The sequence below is a fragment of the Muscardinus avellanarius genome (genome assembly GCF_963383645.1).
Source record: "Muscardinus avellanarius genome assembly, chromosome: 11".
NCBI classification, from domain to species: Eukaryota; Metazoa; Chordata; class Mammalia; order Rodentia; family Gliridae; genus Muscardinus; species Muscardinus avellanarius.
In genome coordinates, this window is record NC_137797.1 from 109,558,970 (window position 1) to 109,578,891 (window position 19,922).

The 19,922-nt window shown below is 42.0% G+C and overlaps 1 protein-coding gene across 1 annotated transcript in view; it reads left to right on the plus strand.

The window, feature by feature from the left end:
* PDE3A (phosphodiesterase 3A) overlaps window positions 1–19,922 on the plus strand; it is a gene marked incomplete at its 3' end in the record, with an annotated part of 264,961 nt that overhangs the window by 215,668 nt on the left and 29,371 nt on the right. The window contains exons 3-8 of the mRNA XM_080706218.1: window positions 2,153–2,407; window positions 4,359–4,513; window positions 10,609–10,733; window positions 12,009–12,228; window positions 16,197–16,282; window positions 18,292–18,449. Coding sequence (XP_080562344.1) covers window positions 2,153–2,407; window positions 4,359–4,513; window positions 10,609–10,733; window positions 12,009–12,228; window positions 16,197–16,282; window positions 18,292–18,449 — 999 coding nt within the window. The remainder of the gene's footprint in view (window positions 1–2,152; window positions 2,408–4,358; window positions 4,514–10,608; window positions 10,734–12,008; window positions 12,229–16,196; window positions 16,283–18,291; window positions 18,450–19,922) is intronic.

Below are 19,922 nucleotides of genomic sequence, written 5' to 3' on the forward strand. Positions count from 1 at the left end.
TAGTTTGTCTTCAGATTTGGAGATTTTAAGATACTAGAAAAATTTTAAGAAGATCTCTTTATTAATAATTAGAACATAAACTGTTCAATCTATTGTCAAAAAATCTTAAAATGTTCTGAAAACAAAGATTGCAGATTACTGGAAACTTCCTATTACTTTTTAAGGTTTTATTTTCAAAATTATAAGATACCCTTCATATTTTCATTTAATAATCTTAATTTTATACATTTTAAGTTATCATATCTTTGGAGATTAAGTCCATTGTGAGAGAATGACCAGCCTTTATTACTTCCAAATACACAGCCAAAGTCCTCATGGCTCCTTACTGAAAGATTCCAAGTTACTATTACTACTTATAATCATTGTTTCTATCATGACCATCTTTGAAGACTGATATTTGCCAGCACAATACTAAGCATATTGCACCTATTATCTCGTTTACTCTTACAACTACTTTCTGAGTTTGGTATGATAATTAGGGTATGTTTTATCACTGGACAAAATCATAGCATGGAGATTTTAATAACTTGACAGATTGCGCAGCTGGAGAGAGGTAGAGTTAGGATGCGGAACCTATGTCCAGAGCCTGCTCCCTAGTCCCTGTGTCTCTGAGATCCCCTGTGCCCTGGGCATGCTAACGCACCAGCACCGTGCACTCCCTCCCAATCATGGCCACAGGGTGAGGTGCACCCTCCTCCATCTCCCCAGGCTGCCTCTCCCTGCCTGCGCGCTCTCCAGACCTGCAGGTGGGGAGCCTCCTGCCCACTCCCGTTGGATTCTTCATTACTTCAGCAAGCGCAGAGTAATGTCCTGAGCTCTTGGGTTGGCAGAATATCACAGATGGGCACAGAATCCCAGCATTAAAGTCTCCTTCTACCAACCTCCAGGAGAGAGGCAGGGTCTGAATTGGAATGCAAATCGAGTCGCTCTTGAGGTCTGTTTCCAGTATCAGTTGCCGGGCTCACACGTTAGATTGAGAGTTCAAATCATGCTCTGCCGTGCACGAAGGCACCGATGCTCTTCCCAGAGGTGGGGCTGGCACGCCCTGGCAGGAACCGCTGAGACCCGCGTACGTGTTGGTTGGTATGACACTGAACTTCACTAAGACGTGTATTTACAGTGCACCAAAAAAATCTTAAAAATCACAAAAAGTGAAGCCAGCCTCGCTGGCTCAATTGACTGTGTTTCCAAATAAAAATATAAAAAAATAGGTCTGGGAGTGTAGCCCGGAGGTAGAAGGGTCCCATCCCCAGGACCACCAAAAAAAAAAAAATCACAAAAAGTAAAAATGGTAAACCATGCAATGAGACATCAAAATGAGTGCAAGAATTAAAAGTATCCATGTCTGCCTGTGACCGATAAAGGCAAAAAGTAAATATAAAGTATCTGAGTAAATAATAAATATTACTGAAATTAAAATGTTGTGGTATGTGAATATTAGTTTCAGAATAACATTTTAAACTGTCGATCTTTCATAAGGAGTGGTTCACATGAAGATTTCACCAGTTCTCTAATATTTGTATTTACACATGTGTGTAAGGTACAAGGGATTGAACCCAGGATGTTCTGCCTCTGAGCTCAACAACTCAGCCCTGTTTGTTATTTTAAAATGGTCTTTCTAGGTTGCTGAGGAAGTCACTAATTTGCTGAGGCTGGCCTCGAACCTACAACCCTCCGGTCTTTGCCTCCTAAGTACTGGAATGACAGGCATGCACCACTACAGCCATCTCAGTATTTTCTTTTTAATCTCGGACCCTCCCCAAGTTCTAGCATTAAAATCGGTGCCAGAGTTAGATAAGAAAAGGAAACTCTTGTATTCCCTTGTACATCAGTGACTAATGATGATGCACTACCCATTTTAAAAAGCTAGAAGAAAGAATGTTTTCACCACAAATAAATGATATACATTTGAGATAGATAAGCTTACAGCGATGGGAATATTGCATAGTATCTGTCAACTTGAAACAGTAAGATGTGTAAAATTTTTAAAATATATGTCACAAAGACAAAGCAAAGGTGGGCAGAGACAGGTGGCTGGAGGTGTACCCTGTGCCGGGCTGCACAGCGCCACCTGTCTGTTCTCAGAGGGAAGCCCCCTAGGGCCACTTCCCACACCCCTCTCACCTCCTTCTCTGGTCTTGTACCCCAGTCTTCAGGAACCAGCATCACCGTGGACATCGCCGTGATGGGCGAGGCGCACGGCCTCATCACCGACCTCCTGGCGGACCCCTCTCTGCCCCCGAACGTGTGCACCTCCCTGCGGGCGGTGAGCAACCTGCTGAGCACGCAGCTGACCTTCCAGGCGATCCACAGGCCCCGAGCGAGTCCTGCCGCCACCTTCAGCGAGCACTACACCTGCTCCGACTCCGAGGAGAGTGCAGACAAAGACAAGCTGGCACTCCCCAAGGTAGGTGCAGGGAACCAGGTGTCTTTCCGTTCTGACTCTCCGGCCCCACCTACTGACTCATCCCGGGTACTGCAGCCCCAACCACAGACTTCCTGGGTACTGCAGCGCCACCTACGGACTCATCCCAGGTATTGCAGCTCCACCTACAGACTCTTCCTGGGTACTGCAGCCCCACCTACAGACTTATCCTAGGTACTGCAGACCTAGCTGTAGACTTTCCAGGTACGGCATGAAGATATACTGATCCGGGTGACCAAAGTAATAAGAATTAAAAATAAACACTCTGTCCTTATTCTTTTTTTTTTTTTTTTTTTGGTGGTGGTGCTGAGGATTGAAGCCAGGGGCATTTTATCTCTGAGCTACAACCCCATCCTAATCTATCTATCTACCTTCCTTTCAAGGTACTGGGAATAGAATCCAGTGGCGTTCTACCTCTGAGCTACACTCCCAGCTTTATTTTTTATTCTTTATTTTGAAACAGGGTCTCATTAAGTTGTGGAGGGCCTCACTGAGTAGCTGAAGCTGGCTACAAACTTTGATCCTCCTATCTCAGCCTCCCAAGTACTAGGATTACAAGTGTGAGCCACCATGCCCAGCCTTAATAACTTTCTCTAAAGGGAAAATGTACCTCTTTGTGTTACCTCCTGTATTTAAACTCTCAAGAAGCTTTTTTGCGTTGTTTTGGATGCTGGGGGTTGAACGCAGGGAGAATTCAGAAGTGGGATCCTCTTTGTCGATGTATATAGTTTAGTTCTCTTTGAACATCCACTTTTCTGAGAAAGATAGGCCAGAGCACATTACAGAAGTTTAAAATAAAAATGAAGGGCAAGATCAAGTTGGTTCCTCAGGATCTCAAGATAGGCTTAAGGCCGGAAGCCCAGCTGGAAGCAGTGGTGTCCCGCCCGTCTTTTCCTTATTTGCCTTCTTGAATACATATACAAATCTCAGCGCGTGCTATGAAACATCAGAGCTGCTCTTTAGTCCAAAGGTGCCATTGACTTGGTTTTTCAAAAGCTTTACCATCTTCAGAAGAACAGAATGTGCCTTCATAAGTGATGCTTACCAATTACTAGGTGGAATTAGCAACAAGGAAAAGTGGTAGAGGAGCTCCCGAGGCCAGCTGTTCCTGAAGTGATATCAAGAGAAATCTGTGCTGTAGGTTTTAAGGTTAAAAGCCTCTGAAGAGTTCTGGTGTCTGTCTCGTGGAGCCCAGACTTTGCCTCAATGCTGATGATTCTGTGTGGTCAGAGGAAAAATGATGGTGCACGCCTGTAGTCCATTGTCATCGCTCGGGAGGCTGAGATAGGAGAGTCACAGGCTGGAGGCCAGGCTCGGCAACTTAGTGAGGCCGTCAGCAACTTAGTGAGACCCTGTTTCAAAATAAAAATAAAATCGTTCTGGGGGTGTATCCCAGTGGTAAAACAACTGTATATTATAATACCCAGCACCACAAAGAAAAGTTGAAACTGATGACATTACCTCTATTTCTGAGGATTATATCACATTTGCCAGAAAGAGGTGGTGAACTTCATGAAAGAATTGCATTCTTATATTTAGCTCCTGTGATTTGCAAATCAGAATATTAAAAATAAATCAGTAACGTGAGATATGATAGACTGTTGTTCAGAATGATATAAATTCATACGTGCCCCCAACAAGCTACTTTGGTAGGAACCTTCTGCTCATGATAACCAATACCATGTGTGTGTGTTACTGTGTAAATCCTCTAAAATTACCCCAGAGGTAATCCACCAGGCCACGGGTGTTCTTTTTTTTTTTAATAATATTCATTTATTTTAGCCCAAAATTGTTTTCTCAAATTTCTAGCAAATCTAGCTATTAGAGAGTCATCGGTTCACTGCCGATTAAAAGTTCATTCCTTTCTCTTACGTGACATAAGAGATAACAGTACAAGATGTGCTTGGTGACAGAAATCAACACTCTTTCCTAGCGCTTGAGGAAGAATCTGCCCCCGGGTTTGCTGAGACGAGTGTCCTCCACGTGGACCACCACCACCTCGGCCACAGGTCTGCCCACCTTGGAGCCCGCGCCAGTCCGGAGGGACCGGAGCGCCAGCATCAAGCTGCACGAAGCGCCTTCACCCAGGTTAGACAAGGCACCTGAGGCTACTTACCGAAAAGGGATGATAAATTCCAGGATGAGGGAGGCCCGCCCGATTATAGTAGGTTCGAGCCAGCTTTGCAAACGCAGAGCATATGTGGTTGTAGGGATTCTTGTTAGTCATGTGGCTTCAGTTATGTGGTATGGCCTTAAATGTGAGTGGGAAGGGTGAGCTAAGATGTACCCTCGAATGGGAAAGACAGAGTCTAGAATCAAGGTAACCCAGATTTGACTTTCACTGAGACTTATACTGAGATCCTTGCACCAGAGCTTTGCAGACTAAAATTTGCAGATGACTGACCAAATCCTCCCGCTCACTAAGATGTCCCATCTCTGCAAGAAGGCAGAAGACTGGATTACAAATTAGATCATCACTTGAGAACACCTACATATATGTTTGGTCATTAAGACTTTGCATGTGTGTGCAGTATTGGGAATAGAAACCAGGCCTTGTGCATGCTAGGCGTGTGCTCTGCTGCCGAACTCCAACCCTGGTAGAGTAGTTCTCTGGTAGAGCAACATTATTTAGTATATTAACTCCGGCTACACAAAGCAAGTGTTAGCTTTCCATTACTGTGACACAATGCCTGACGCAATCAACTTAGGAAGTGAAATGGCTTATTTTGACTCTTGGTTTCAATTCTTGGCCACGTGGTCCTGTTGCTTTAGCTTTGTGGAAGCATATTTCATCAAAGTAGCAATTTGTGGCAGAGGAGGCCTGCATACCTCATGACAGCCAAGAAGCAGAGAGAGAGAGAGACAGAGACAGAGAGAGAAGAGGTGGGAACTCCATAACCCTTTCAGCAGCACACCCACAGTGACCTAACCTTTTATTACCAGGTTCTACCATTTCCTAATAGTGGTATGAGTTGGGGGCAGACACTTTTAACAGATAGGCCTTTGGGGGAAAATTCAGAATCCAAGTTATAAAAATGACTTAAAAGCCAGAATTACCAAAGCTAAATGAAATAAATAAAATAAGATATAGAAAGAGAGCCGGGTGTGGTGGCACATGCTTATAATCACCGCGCTTGGGAGGCGGAGACAGGAGGATCTCGCTGGTTCAAAGCCAGCCTCGCTGGCTTAAGAGACCCTGTTTCCAAATAAAAATATAAAATAGGTCTGGGAGTGTAGCCCAGAGGTAGAAGGGTTTCCATACCACACACACACACACACACACACACACACACACACACACACACACACACACACAAGATATAGAAAGAAAGTTTAATAAAATATAAAGGGCTTTTAAAGGAAGCTATTGTGTTTGTTTGTTTGTTTTTGTATTTCTATTTAGAAGGAAAGCAAAGCCAGGTGTGGTTGCGCACACTTGTAATCCCCGTACTGGGAGACTGAGTCAGGAGGATCACAGGTTCTCGGCCAGCCTTAGCTACTTAATGAGGCCCTCTGCAACTTAGTGAAACTCTATTTCAGAAAAAATAAGGAATACAAAATAGGGCTAGGTGTATAGATCAAAGGTAGATTGCCCTTGGGTTCAGTCCCCCCTGTACTGAAAAAAGAAAAAATGAAGGAAAGCATGTACTTTCTATAAATTCCATAACTGTGAGAACATTTGCTCTCCGGTTTTATGACTTGGAGGCATTATCAGTTTTATTAATGACCTAATGAAGAAAAATATGCATATCTTTGTAGAATTACGTGATTGCAGTATCAGAAGTAATTTCCTTCTAATCTGGCCTCTAGTATAAATCAAGTACCGTGCTGAGCCTGGCAGAGAAGCGGCAACCTTCCAGGACATAAGAATCCCATGACTGCTGTCTCTTCTTCCTTTCTTGATTAACAACGTTTAATTGCTTCCTCCTGCACCACTGCTTGTTGCAGTCAACCTGTAAAGTCAGAAGCGCACACAGCGGCCCTGCTCCCCTTTCAGCTCAGTCCCACTCCATCACGCGACCTGGAGTCTTTTGAAGCAACTACATGTCAGGAATATCACCTAAAAGTTAGAATGGAAAAATGACTGGGAATTATTTTTTTACAAACATTGACTATTGTCAATGTGGATACCAATAAATGCTAACCCATGGTGGTTAACAGCTTGAAAGTTCAATATTGCTTAAGAAAAGGAACTATGTTCTCAGTGTATCCGATTACTTCTGATTTTGCTAAAGCGCCTCGCTAAGTTTGCTATTCTCGTCTAGTTAACGCTTCCTGGTTTTCTTTCTGTAGGATGCCTCCTGCTTCCTCCAGTGCTGTCTTTATTTCTGCTATTCTTTGTTGCTTCTGGCCAAATCTCCTTTGCCCTGTGCTTCTCTGAGTCAATTAAATGATACTGGAACTGAAATTGAAGTTATCACAAGGCAGAAGGTTCCAAGAAATGTTATGAGCTTAACTCTCAAGGATCCTGTCATTCTGCCTTACAAAACAAATACTCAGACCAGACTCAAATATTTGCAAATAAGATAAGAAATAGCATATCCCACTCGTTTGCTTCTGCTAAAAATATTCGTAGATGTCTTTCCTGGGATTACTTTTTCCCACTGTCTAACCAACCATACTGTGAAAAGGCCTGGTATAAAAATCTGAAAATGATAGAAATTTTTCACCATTATGAAGACATTGGACTCATTCTGAAGAGAATTTAGTCTTTTAAGCAAAAACCACTTATAAGTAAATGGCTTTTTAATACTTATAAGTATCACCATTAAGTACAACTACATTGGATCCTTGCTTAAAAATTACCGTTGAAATCCTATTCCTGGAGGGAAACGATTGTTCACACTGCCCATGGTTTTCAAAACCCACTTGAGGTTTAGACCTGAAGTTGCTTCCTTTTTTGGCTTTATTTCTTCCTTCCCACGTCTGTCCTTTTGTAAGGGCTCTGTGAGGATGAGCACGGTCAAAAGAACAAGAAGACTGAGGAGTACAAAGTAAAATCTGTCCACCGCCGATGTCTTGTAGACATGCAGCTGGACAGCTTCCTCCTGGGAGATTTCAGACATCTGGGAGTGAGGACCCCGGGCTGAGTCAGAAGCATCCGGGCCCCGCAGACATGCGCGTTCGAAGTGGCCACTGGCCTTCCTGGCTGTCCACAGCCACTCTCAGGAGTCAGTCGGAAAAGGAAACTGTGTGTTACTGCAGATAGAGGATTAAAAGGGGCTTGGGAAGTGCTGACTGCAGCACACTCTGAATCCTTCTGCGTGGGCCTGGGAACTGACTCCTGCCTTAGTGCCTTAGGCAAAAGAGGAGCTGGGGACTTAGAGACACTATACCCAGTAAGACCTGCAGGACTTAGGAGTTGTTACAGAGAGGATGGAAGGTATAAAATGCATGTTTGTGAGTGGCGTTGAGACCTTCCAGAACAGGCCCATGCCCAGCTTTCCTTTCTGTGTCAGTGTGAGAGAAACAAAGGTTTCTCGAAGATGGTGCTGTCTCCAGAATCCAGATTCTGAACTATTTATGAGATCTAAATGGGAAAAATGAAATGAGAATTGAGGAAAACTGAAAACTATGATCTCACAAAGCAGTATATAAAATATACACTTATAGTACCTGTAAACTCCAAATATAGATTTATTTCATTTTAGTCATGATATAACAAATTAATATATCAAATGAGATAGATATGACTAGGATTTTATTTATCTTGGTTTCAGTACACTCTATACATGAAAGGTATCTACTGTTGGACTTTATAAACTTTTCAAGATGAGCTTATTTTAAATGTGTTTATTTGGGAAACGTTAGTTTTTTTCGTTTTGTTTTACTATTCCCAAGTAATAGTTTTTGAGCTAGCCTTTACAATATATCTGTTGAGCTATTAAAAATGATGTTAAGGTTTTACTCTTTAAAAGTCTACATATAAGCAAGGCGTGGTGGCACACGCTTATACTACCAGCATTCCGGAAGCTGAGACCAGAGGATCACGGTTCACGGACAGCCTCAGCTACTTAGTGAGGTCCTCTGCAGCTCAGTGAGTTTCAAAATAAAGAATAAAAAATAGGGCAGGGGTTATAGCTCGGAGGTTGAATGTCCCTGGGTTTCATCCTCAGACCTGCACAAAAAAAAAAAAATAGTCTACCTATAGCCAGTTGCACTGGTGTATACCTATAATCCCAGTACTTGGAAAACTGAGACAGGAGGATCACAGGGGTTTGAGCCCAGCCTCAGTAACTTAGCAAGACTGTGTCTCAAAGGAAAAACTAAAAAGAGCTTGGGTTGAAGATTGGAGATAAAATACCCCTGGGTTCAAGCCCCAGTACCAAAAAATTAAAATTAAAATCGACATAAAAGAATAAATATGTTCATTATATAATACACTATGAAAAATTTAAGGTTTACAGTACATGAAATTTCTTCATAAAATATCTTATCAATCAATCCAGCAAAATAAGATGAAAAACCTAGCACCGAGAGGAAATAGTTGGTTAGTTACCTGCCTCACACTGCAAATTTCCTTTGATGGTATTATTCACAAATCTATGCACTCATGAAATGCTCAGAATGAGATTTCTCAGGACATGAAAGAAATAGGTCGTGTGCTTTTGTTAATTGCGCTGGGACGTTCATTTCTCATATCAAGCGTCGCCTTTGTGATATCTAGTAGCTTGGTGATATACCTGTGACATCTAGTAGCAATTTACCACGTATATCACAAAGGAGACACATGGAAAATTGCTACTAGAGATAGAAAAGATGAAGTTTTTTAAATACTTGAATTAATTGTGGAAGAAAACCTCTCCAAATAAAAGAGCGAGAGAGGGCAAAGGAGATGTAACCTAAGTGTCTGGCCATTAGACATACATCACAGATGCCACGTGTTTTCTGATTTATTAAGCATTGTGTTAGAGTACATGTTCCATACCTTCTCCTTGGAGATAGCTGAGACGGCTGGTCCATCCCCTGTGTCCAGCACCTGTTCTGGCTTGGATTTAATGTACGGCTTCTAAGGAATACATGCATAATGTTGCTCCAACTCTGGGCGCCATTTTGGTTCTGGAACCCCTCCACATTATATTCCATTAAGTATGTAGCCTAGATGACAATTTCCATATATCCCTGGCCCTCCAATTCCGCAAAATTCAGGTATATTTACAATGAGCCACCAAGACAGACCAGGCGCATCCTGCTGACGGTGCCAGTCTAAAGCTGGCCAAGCGGCAGGTTGTCAAAGGACAGTCACTGCAGATCACAGATTTTACTCAGAAACAGATTTACTAGAGTTTCAAAGAACACATGTGCCAGCAAAACATTGGTCAGACATTCTTCCCTCGGAGCCACCCAAGGTGGCCAACACAGGTTCCGGAATGATTTTTCTCTCCTCAATTCTGATGAATTCTGTTTCAGATTTAACAGGTGAGATTTGGAGCAATATATTGCCAAGAAATTGTGACTTGGACTGCCTTCAGAGTTTATATCCCTTTCATTCCAGGGCTGATGTAACATTCTCTAGCCCAACCCCCATATATTTACTTTCAGAAGCGGTCTAGGTAGAGGAAGGGCACGCTGGTAAAACCACACTCCTTTGCCTTTGTTCTAGTCGATGTTACCAGTGTGTTGGAGTTCAGGCTGGTCACTGATCTGTCCCCAGCGAACTCGACTAGGATATTACCAGTTAGTAAAAATTATCGGTGAAAGGCCTACTATAAATAACCTTTCTTTAATCAGAAAACACTGCAATAAAATACTGGATTTGGCTTTATTAGCATTGGATTATTTTGAGTATAGATTCACCAAGAAAAATCAATTAGCAAAGTGCATCAGAGTAACTGGATTGCCTTAGTTCCTTGTGGAAGCACACCTACCCCTTAGCCAGTGAGTCTGGATGGCTCTTCAAAATCTCTCAGGAACCTGATTATAGATGTAGAGGGGAATGGGTTTGATTTTTATGAATCTCTTTCATTAACCCGCACACGAGATGCAGGCTGAGCTAGTTCTGCATGAACAGATGAGCTCAGGTAACCTATTTTGTCATTAGGAATTGAACTTGTCATAAATGTGAGTCTAGACCAACACTCAGATGGGCAGTTTTGTCATAAAAATGACTGTTTATTTTGGCAAGATGTCTCCGATAATGAATGAAGGATTTCTTCATTTCTGTTTAATTTCCATCGCTCCAGCGCTGTTAATTCTGATTCCTGGAATAGCCCGGTGATGATGTCCCTCACCAAGAGCAGATCCTTCACCTCATCTTACGCTGTTTCCGCAGCTAACCACGTGAAGGCCAAAAAGCCAAACCGACCAGGTCAGTGGCCTGCGGGGAAGAAACGCACTCAGAGTGTCCTGAGGGTGCCCTGCCCTGAGACGGCCTTAGTCTGGCTCTTCTAAGAAATGAAGTATCCACTCTTTATTATTTAAATTTTGCTTTATGTGATGTTATAGAATCTTTCAAGGCTGCTCTATCAGCTTTCCTATTTGCAGAGTTTTGGAGGAGGAGGAAATCAGGGTCACCACTAACGCTCACCTCCAGAGTGCCAGCTTAAACACTTCACTCTTATTTTTAAGGTGAAATGAAAACTACTCTTTAGGAATATGATATTAATATGAGTTTGAGGAAATGCTTCATTCACATCAACTCTAAGGACTTTGCATGTGAGAATAAAGAACAATACTGTTATAGGTAGGAAAGTGAAATCATTGGGGGTGGATTACCTTATTTAACTAGGGTGATTTTGTTAGACCCTGTAACTGAGCTGCCCTTCTCTGAGAATCCAGATAGAGAGCCTGGGGTGTTTGCTCTGACACTGTTCTTCTTAGACAAACAAACTCCCAAGTTCCCACTTCTCAGCACCGTGCAAAGCATTCACTAGGTGTTCAGTGGCTTTTGGCTTCATTTCTTAATCTTCTCTTTAGCAGCTTAAGAATTCACCAATGAGCCGGGTGCGGTGGCGCACACTGGTAATCCCAGAATTTGGGAGGCCGAGACAGGAGGATCATGGTTCGTGGGCAGCCTCAGCTACTTAGTGAGATTTTTTACAACTCAGAGAGACCCTGTTTCAAAATCAAGAATAAAAAATAGGGCTAGGAACGTAGCTTGGAGGAAGAATGCCCCTGGGTTCCATCTCCAATACCACACCAAAAAAAAAAAAAAAAGAAGAAGAAGATTTTGAAAATATAGGTCAATGCAAATAAATATTATATGTGAATACATTTCCAAACTTATGGGGAGTCTTTGAGAGTTATTCTTAAGACAGAATTAAAATATCGGATAAGCCGGGCATGTTGGCATATGCTTGTAATCCTAGTACTTGTGAGGCTAAGAGTCTCTGCAGAAGCCCAAGGCTTTGCTGCACTCAAGGTCTCAGGGTGACGCATTAGTCTTCTTTCCTGCTGCGGAGGAGACACCCCAGCCACAGACTCTGTCTCCTCCAGACGGCAGCTTGCAGAGGGGACCAGCTCAGGGAAAGGAGCCAGAGGTTGTTACTGAGTTTACAGGAACAGGGAGGGTAAAGCATAAGAGAGAAACATTTGCATTTCAAAGACAGGTGTGAAGTGACTTATTAGCTGTCCTTTTTTGCAGGTTCCCTCACCAAAATTTCACCTCTTTCTTCACCCTGCCCCTCACCTCTGCAAGGGTCTCCATCCAGCAGCCCTGTCAGCAAAATTTCCGCAGTGAAATTTCTAGAATCTGCAGACACAACAGCCCAACAAGGGGCGAGCTGTCACAGGACCTTGACTTGTACTCAGAGTGCTCCTGACCTGTCCCCTCGGATCCTGACTCCACCCATCGTGTGCAGCAGGTAAGGATTCTAGAGCTTTCCCTGGAGTTCACTGTTAAAGCCAATAATGGTTTCCCACCCAGGAACACTTAGCACCTGTCCACACTGCTAGGTGCAGGCCTGCCAGAAAGGTTTACAAGAAAGTGTAGGATAACATAATCTGAATTTATAGGCTATGTTAGAAACTTAATTTTCTGGTGTTTTTTTTATTAATAGAAATATCGGACTCCATACAGTTCATGCAGCTAATCTTTGGAAACAATACAAAAAATTAGTTGCTATATTGTCTGGTTGTTGGTGGAGAATGCATAAAATATATATTTAAGGCCAAGTGTGATGGCGTACCTCTGTAATTTTTGGTCCATGGGAGACTGAGACAGGAGGATTACAGATTCAAGGACAACCTCAGCCATTTAAGTGAGGCCTTGTTTCAAAATAAAAATTAAAAAGGCTGAGGGGATAGCTTGGAGATAGAGCATGCCTCAATTTAATTCCTAGCACTAAAAAATTATAAATAATATGTTCTACACTATAGCTAAACTCAAATAGTCCAATTAGGAAATTGTTTATGCTTTTATATCGAGTTGAACAGAATTACAAAGTGTATACATTATGCTTCCCATAAGATGGCATTTCTTTGCTAAGGCTAATGAGTATAGCTATTTGAATAAATTAGTAACTTATTGTTGTCTTGGTTTTCTGGTATCAACAATTTTTTAAAGACCTAGATTTTTCGACACATTGGTTTTAAAAACTAGCAACTAGCCAGACATGGTAGCATACACTTATAATCCTAGCACTTGGGAGGCTGAGACAGGAGGATAGCAGGTTTACAAGCCAGTCTCAACAAATAGGCCAGGCTATCTAAAATGTTGTGAGATCCTGTTTCAAAATGAAATAAAATAAAATAAAATAGGGCTGGGATGTAGCTCAGAGGTAGAATGCCCTTGGGTTCAATCCCTAAAAACTAACACACACACACACACACACACACACACACACACACACAGAAACACACAACCAGCAATGGATACTGAGCTTCACAAGATTTAAACCCTTTGCTTATAAACTGTGTCATAGTCAGTTTTCTGACAAAATACCCAAGATAATCCAACTTGATAGAGGGTAGGGTCATTGGGGCTCACAATCTCAGGAGTTTCAGCCTGAAATAGTTGGTCTTATTGCTTTTGGGCCTTTACCAGGCAGTAGTACATCATGGTGGAAGAAGAAACCGCTCCTCTCCAGGTGCCCGGGAAGCAAAGATGGAGAGAGAAGGGGCCTGGGTCCCATATCCCCTTGCAATGCACACCCCAACTTCCTCCCACTGAGCCCTACCCCAAAGGTCCCACCACTCCCAGTGGCCCACAGGCTGGGACCACTTTTTTAGCACGTGGGATACCAGGGAACAAATCTAAACTCTGTTAGTGACATGGATGTCTTCTATGTTATAATAATGCTTATTTTTACCTCCTTCCTAGTTACACATATTTTTAATGGGAAATCAGTTTCTTTGACCAAGGCCAGAGTTTAAAACATAGTCCACCCTTTTTAGGTTGGCTTTTTAAATTGAATTTCTGTGGGATAGTCTTTTCCCCATCTGCCATCCTTACACAAAGGCCTGTTCTGTCGTAAAGAGTATAGAAGACGTATTGTATTTCCCTTTTAGATATTTACAGCATCTTTCACCGTATTATAATCTCAAAGAAGTTCTGCTAACAGAAGACATTTTGGCTATTGTTTTGTCTGTGTTTTCTGTGTTGACGTGACCACAGAGCCAATTCCTTGGTTTACACCTGCAGTCATCCAGGGTCCTAATGTTAGGCGGAACACCCCGATGGAGTGTTGGTTGTCTGTGGGCCGAGCCCTGGGCTGGGATGAATTCCAGCAGAGGGACCTGCTTGGAGCACATCAGTGTCCAGCTCTCCTCGGGAGCTCACCCCCTCTGGACTCCAGACTTGTGGGAAATAAACTGCTTCAATAAAGGAGGGAGGTGCTCAGAAATATCAACCATTCACGCGGCTTTTCTCCTCATCATCTATTTCTTTGGGGTCTTGGCAGGAATAATGTAACGGGATTTTTATAAAAGAGGTTTCAGAGAAAACAAAGGGATTTCACTGTCTACTTGTTCGGCAGTGTTTATAAGTCCAATAGTGTGTGTTTTATTTGTTTGGGTTTCATAAATCTATAATTTGAACCAGGTTTTATTACCCCCTTGAAGGCAGCCACCCATGTAGTACACAGTGCTCCAGAAACACACAGCTAATTATTGTGGTTTCCCCTGCTGAACTCGAAGGGTTTGGCATCAAATCCCAGTCTCTTGGCTGCTATAATGTCTATGTAACCAGTTATTTTTTTGGCACAAGAGCTGGTATACTTGAACCACTAATTTAAATAGACCTTTTTGGTATTATTTTGCAGTGAAAAATCTTTAAGCTTTCCTACCCATATTCATCCGAGAATGGAAGCCCAAGAGTTTCTTGGACTTTCTTTTTTTCTTTTTCTCTGTTATTTTCTTTTGACTCCCAAAAGGAAAATGATAGGATTTTGTTATTCAAAATAAGGTATGTAAAGAGGTGTGGTAGTGCATATCTATAATCCCAGTACTTGGGAGGCTGATGTAGAAAATCACAGGTTGGAGGCCAGCTTCAGTCCCTCAGCAACCTAAAAAGATCTTGTTTCAAAATTTAAAAATTTAAAGGCTGGGGGTATAGGTTGGAAACAGAATGCCCCTGGGTTTAATCCAAAGAAAGAAAGAAGGAAGGGAGGGAAGGAAGGAGGGAGAGAGGGAAAAAATTTAAGTCACTTTATTTAATATAAAAATATACTCTAGCTAGAAAATGCTTCTACTACATATATATACACAATTGAGAAAAATTACTAGATGTTTGAGTTATTAAATAATAAACTATCGCTCATTTGATTTCATTTTAAAATGGGTAATCTGTAGTTAAATAGCAGACACAAAAAATCCTCAGAGACTCTTTGTAATATTAGGCAGAAGAATCCTTCCGTACAATGCAGAATTAAAATCGAATCCTGAAGTGTCTAAACAAGAAAAAAAGAGAAAAGACCCAGTCTGGGACTTTGCCAGGCCAATGTGGGGTTACTTTTAATGTATAAAGCACACAAGTTGTTGAGAGAAAAAAGAAATCCTTCCTTTCCCAAACCCCTGTTTAAGGGCTGCCGCTCCCACAAGAAACTTCGACGTCCTTGGGCGCCCATAGGGCATCATGGGCCCATTTTTTACCAGCCAACATCATACCCAGGCCTTGCACACAGTCACTCATCTCCAGAACGTTCCCCACATTGCCCATTTCTTTAGGGCCTTGAGAAGTGACTACACACACTGTAAACAACCATTCATTTTTACTGTTGTGCATAAAAACAAAATGAAAAATTATTTTATTTTAACACATGCTGCCCTTCTTAAAGATCTCTTTGGACTTACAATGACATGAATCTAATAATAAGACTTTTAAGTGAGTTAAAAAAAAAGTATTGGGGAAGAAGAGATTTGAGGCCAAATAGACATGGCATTTCCCTGATTACTTCTATAAAAGGTAGCAGCCCAACCCCAGTCTTTTCCAAATTATGTAACAAAATTTTACCAGGATTTTCAACTCGACTGGGGTCTAGACTGTGGAGGAAGAGCAAGGGGTCAAATGAAGTTTCTAACTCCTGATGTTCATTCTCTAACAAAAGAGAAAGCAGTATATTGCCTATCAGTGTCCATGTATGAGCCAAATGTTTCCACGTGACAAATAGGCAGGAGGAAAAACTATTTCTTTAAGGGTGTCCAGCTTTAATTTTCTGCCATGTTTGGGGTACTGAGGATGGAAGCCAGGCCTTGCACATGCGAGGCGAGTGCTAACCACTGAGCTATGTCCTCAACCCAGTTATCCCCATCATTAACCTACACAGTGATGGTGTGTGCTTTGGAGTTATTGAAAAGAGAAGGACGTACTCACAACATTTCTGATGCTTTTCAGCTGTGGCCGGCCATATTCCCGAGGGGATCCTGCCGATGGCCCATTGGAGAGAAGTCATGTGACCACTGGGACACCAAGCAGAGCAGGTAACTCATCACTTGTGGGTCTTTTCCCCAAAATGAAAATGATTTTACTTCTTATTTTTCTATCTATATATTTTTAATTTTTTATTTTGTGAATTTGATAAGAAAATCAAAACCGTCAATAACTCTACTACCTAGTGTCGATCATGGTAAAAGTTTTGGTTCTAAGCAACCCCAAAATGGTCCCATGTATTTGTACACAGATGTACACTCTTTTTTAAAATGAAAGGCTGTCTTGCATAGTATATAAAACTATTTAGAAATGCCATTTTATTTTACTGCTTTGTACAATGCAGGGTCAGCTATTTTAGGGCACTGAGAGGACCATTGCAAGCCCTGAGGAAGGACCCTGATTATATCAGTGAAACCTGGCGCCATTTTCCTTCAAGGTGCTGTTGTGGTTGTGGGAGGTTAAGGACTCAGGGAGTACAGCAGGGTCTACACCCTGACTCTCCTACGTACTAGACTATAATCTAAATCTGCCTCTACCTTAGTTCCTTCATCTACAGAGTATTAGAATAACAGTAACCTGCTGCAGAGGACTGTTGTAAAAACTATATTACTTAAGGCATGTAAGCACTTATTAGCTCACAGGATCTAGGTCATTATAAGTAGTGTTTATTGCTCCTACTATAGTATTTTTTTTATTGATATAGTCCTGAAAGCAGGCAGGATAGAAGATGTGTAAGAACTATTTGTTTTAGGGTGATAGATCCACCCAATGATCATCAGTTATCTGCCCCAGCATGTCTTGGTAGATGCTCAGTGTATACTGACTGAGAGGCTTTTTCTATGAGAATATTGTGCTGTAGCAGTATTCAAATGGCAAGGGACACTGGCAAGGGGAAACCAAAGGATAATTCTTTGAGGAAGGCTCATCTGAGAGGGTAGCGGTAGGAAGACTCAGAATATCCCCTTGTGTGTATCTTCAACCTTACTTGGATACTACTGGGGCTGACGAGATAAGGAGAATAATTGTGATCTATTAAAAATGGCCCTTAGCCAGGCATGGTGGTGCACGCTTGTAATCTCAACATTTGGGAGGGAGGCTGAGACCAGAGGATTGTGGTTCGTGGACAGCCTCAGCTACTTAGTGAGGCCCTCCAAAACTTAGTGAGACCCTGTTTCAAAAAACAAAGAATAAAAAATAGGGCAGGGGGTGTAGCTCAGAGGTCAAATGCCCCTGGGTTCCATCCCCAGGCCCATTAAATAGAGAAAGAAAAGAAAAGGAAGGAAGGAAGGAAGGAAGGAAGGAAGGAAGGAAGGAAGGAAGGAAAGATAGATAAATAGCCCTTGAATGTGGCTTCTCTGTTTGATCTAAATATTCTGAGTTTGAACTTTGTGGATTCTATTTTCATACTGTATTTTAATTTTGTTATAAAAACAGTTGTATGAGATAATCAGAAGAAAGATGCATCCTTGAGATAATCCTATAAAATATTTCTGATTGGCATAGGCTACATAGGGAGCCATTCTTTACATGTAACTTAAGAAAATTCAGTTAGCATATGTATAAGGACCTATAACAAGACTATCTAAAACAGTCTTGACAAAGGAGAATAAAATTAGAGAGAATACACTACCCGACTTCAAGGTGTCAGCTACAGTAATCAAGACAGTGTGGTACTAGTCCAAAGATCAGCAAATAGATCAAATGGAATCAACCAGAAGTCACAACATTAGACCCCACACCTACATGATTATTTATTTTCAACCAAGATATTGAAGCAATCCGATGGGGGTTGGAACCCCTACCTCACACCATGCGAAACACTTGGAACATAGACGTGATTGTAAAAGCACAGATCATAATCTCTATCTATTCCATTGGCTTAAAAATGCATGCTTTTTTCCACCCAGGGAGCCCCTAGTCTTGGTGTGTAAGCACTTGGAAGCGATATTTCCCTAAACACCACTGTGTATGGCATTGTTACATTCTGGGAAGATTTGCGTTTTGGAGACCCCTCTTTCCACCGCAGGTCTCACCGTGTGCTGTTCACTTTCAATTGCAGATGACGTTGCCCAAATTACCTCTGATTATGAGACCAATAACAACAGTGACAGCAGCGACGTTGTACAGAACGAAGAGGAGGCTGAGGGCCCAAGAGAGCCACTGAGGAAGGCATCGGCTGGTGGTACCTACGCGCCGGCGGAGGCCATCATCTTCCTGGTAGCCCCATATCATCAGACTCACTCATCCACTTGAGAAACTGGCTTCCCTTAGAGACTGGCTTAGAAACAGCCCAATATCATCGGATTCGTTTATCTGCTTAAGAAACCGGTTTTACCCACAGAGATCGGCTTAGAAGTAGATCCTGGAGTCATTAGATTTGTAGCTGTGTGTTACCTGGATCCCACATGTGTTGAAGCCCTTCCCATATGCATGAACACAGGTTTTCTCTAGCCAGGCTTTCTTATATTTTCATGGTTCTTTTATTTGATAATGAAAAGAATAACTATTTCTCTTCACCAATGATTCTATTCAGACAGTATAAATATGTTGAAGTATGTCATTTGGTTAAATAATGTTTTATAAAGAAAGAAGAGAGAGAGAGAAGGACAGAGAGAGAAATAAAGAGATCTCTTGAAGATACCTGCTGTTTCATCTTTAGCCACTCCTTGATTTCAAAAGGGAGCCAATATTTATTTTTCTTTTTATATATATTAAAAAAGAAAGATTATGTCACCACTTGCTCCTTATGAAAAGATCATTTGACGATGAATTATTGTGGTTTTAAAGAGCCATTGAAGAGGCTGGGAGCTTATGTTTGAGTCAGTTAACTGGGGGGAGAGGGAAAATGGTGGCAAAGACTCGACTGTCATGTTACCACCAGTTCCTGCTGTTGTCCATTGTCAATCAGTTTTTCAGGTGAACAGAAAGCACTTTGTGTTTCTTGCTCCTCCCTTTAGTTGGGAGGGGCCAAGTGCTCTAGGTCTGTCCTCGCTGTAACCACATACAAAGTGTCTGCACTTACACAGGGCATGCTTCTGGGCAGCACAGGTCACATGAATCCGCCGCATGTCCCTGACAACATGGCACTGATGCTGATGACACTGCGCCGTCACCTCTGATCAGGAAGACAGTGGCAACAGTAGCAGTGACATAAAGATGAGGCTGAGGGCCCAAGACCAACACTGAGGCTTAAAATAAAGATTCAGTCAATTCAAATAGGGCTGACTAAGGTCTCCTTTCCACTATTTCTGTTTTGAAGATCCATTAATAGACAAGGACACTTATCTCAGAAAACATACAGAAGTAGAGAAAGCGATACGCTTACACATAATTTCAGAGTATCCTCCAGTTCTTGGATCTTTAGAGGAAATCTTGCAGGAGATTCTAAAGCAGCTGCATCAAATTTTGGAGGAAATGCTAGTGTTTTGCTGGACCATAGTTGAAGCTGGAGCAGGCGGAAACTGAAGAGTGGGAGACTCCTAGCGTGGAACTGTGTTGATGTATTCACCCTAGGCTGGATGTGGTAACTCATCCTTGTAATCCCAGTGCTTGGGAAGCTGAGACAGGAGGAACACAGGTTCAAGGACAGCCTCAGCAAGTTAATGGGCCCTGTTTCAAAATTAAAAAAAAAAAAATTAAAAGTTGGGCTGAGGGTGTAGATCAGAGGTAGTATACATCTGAGCCTCTGAG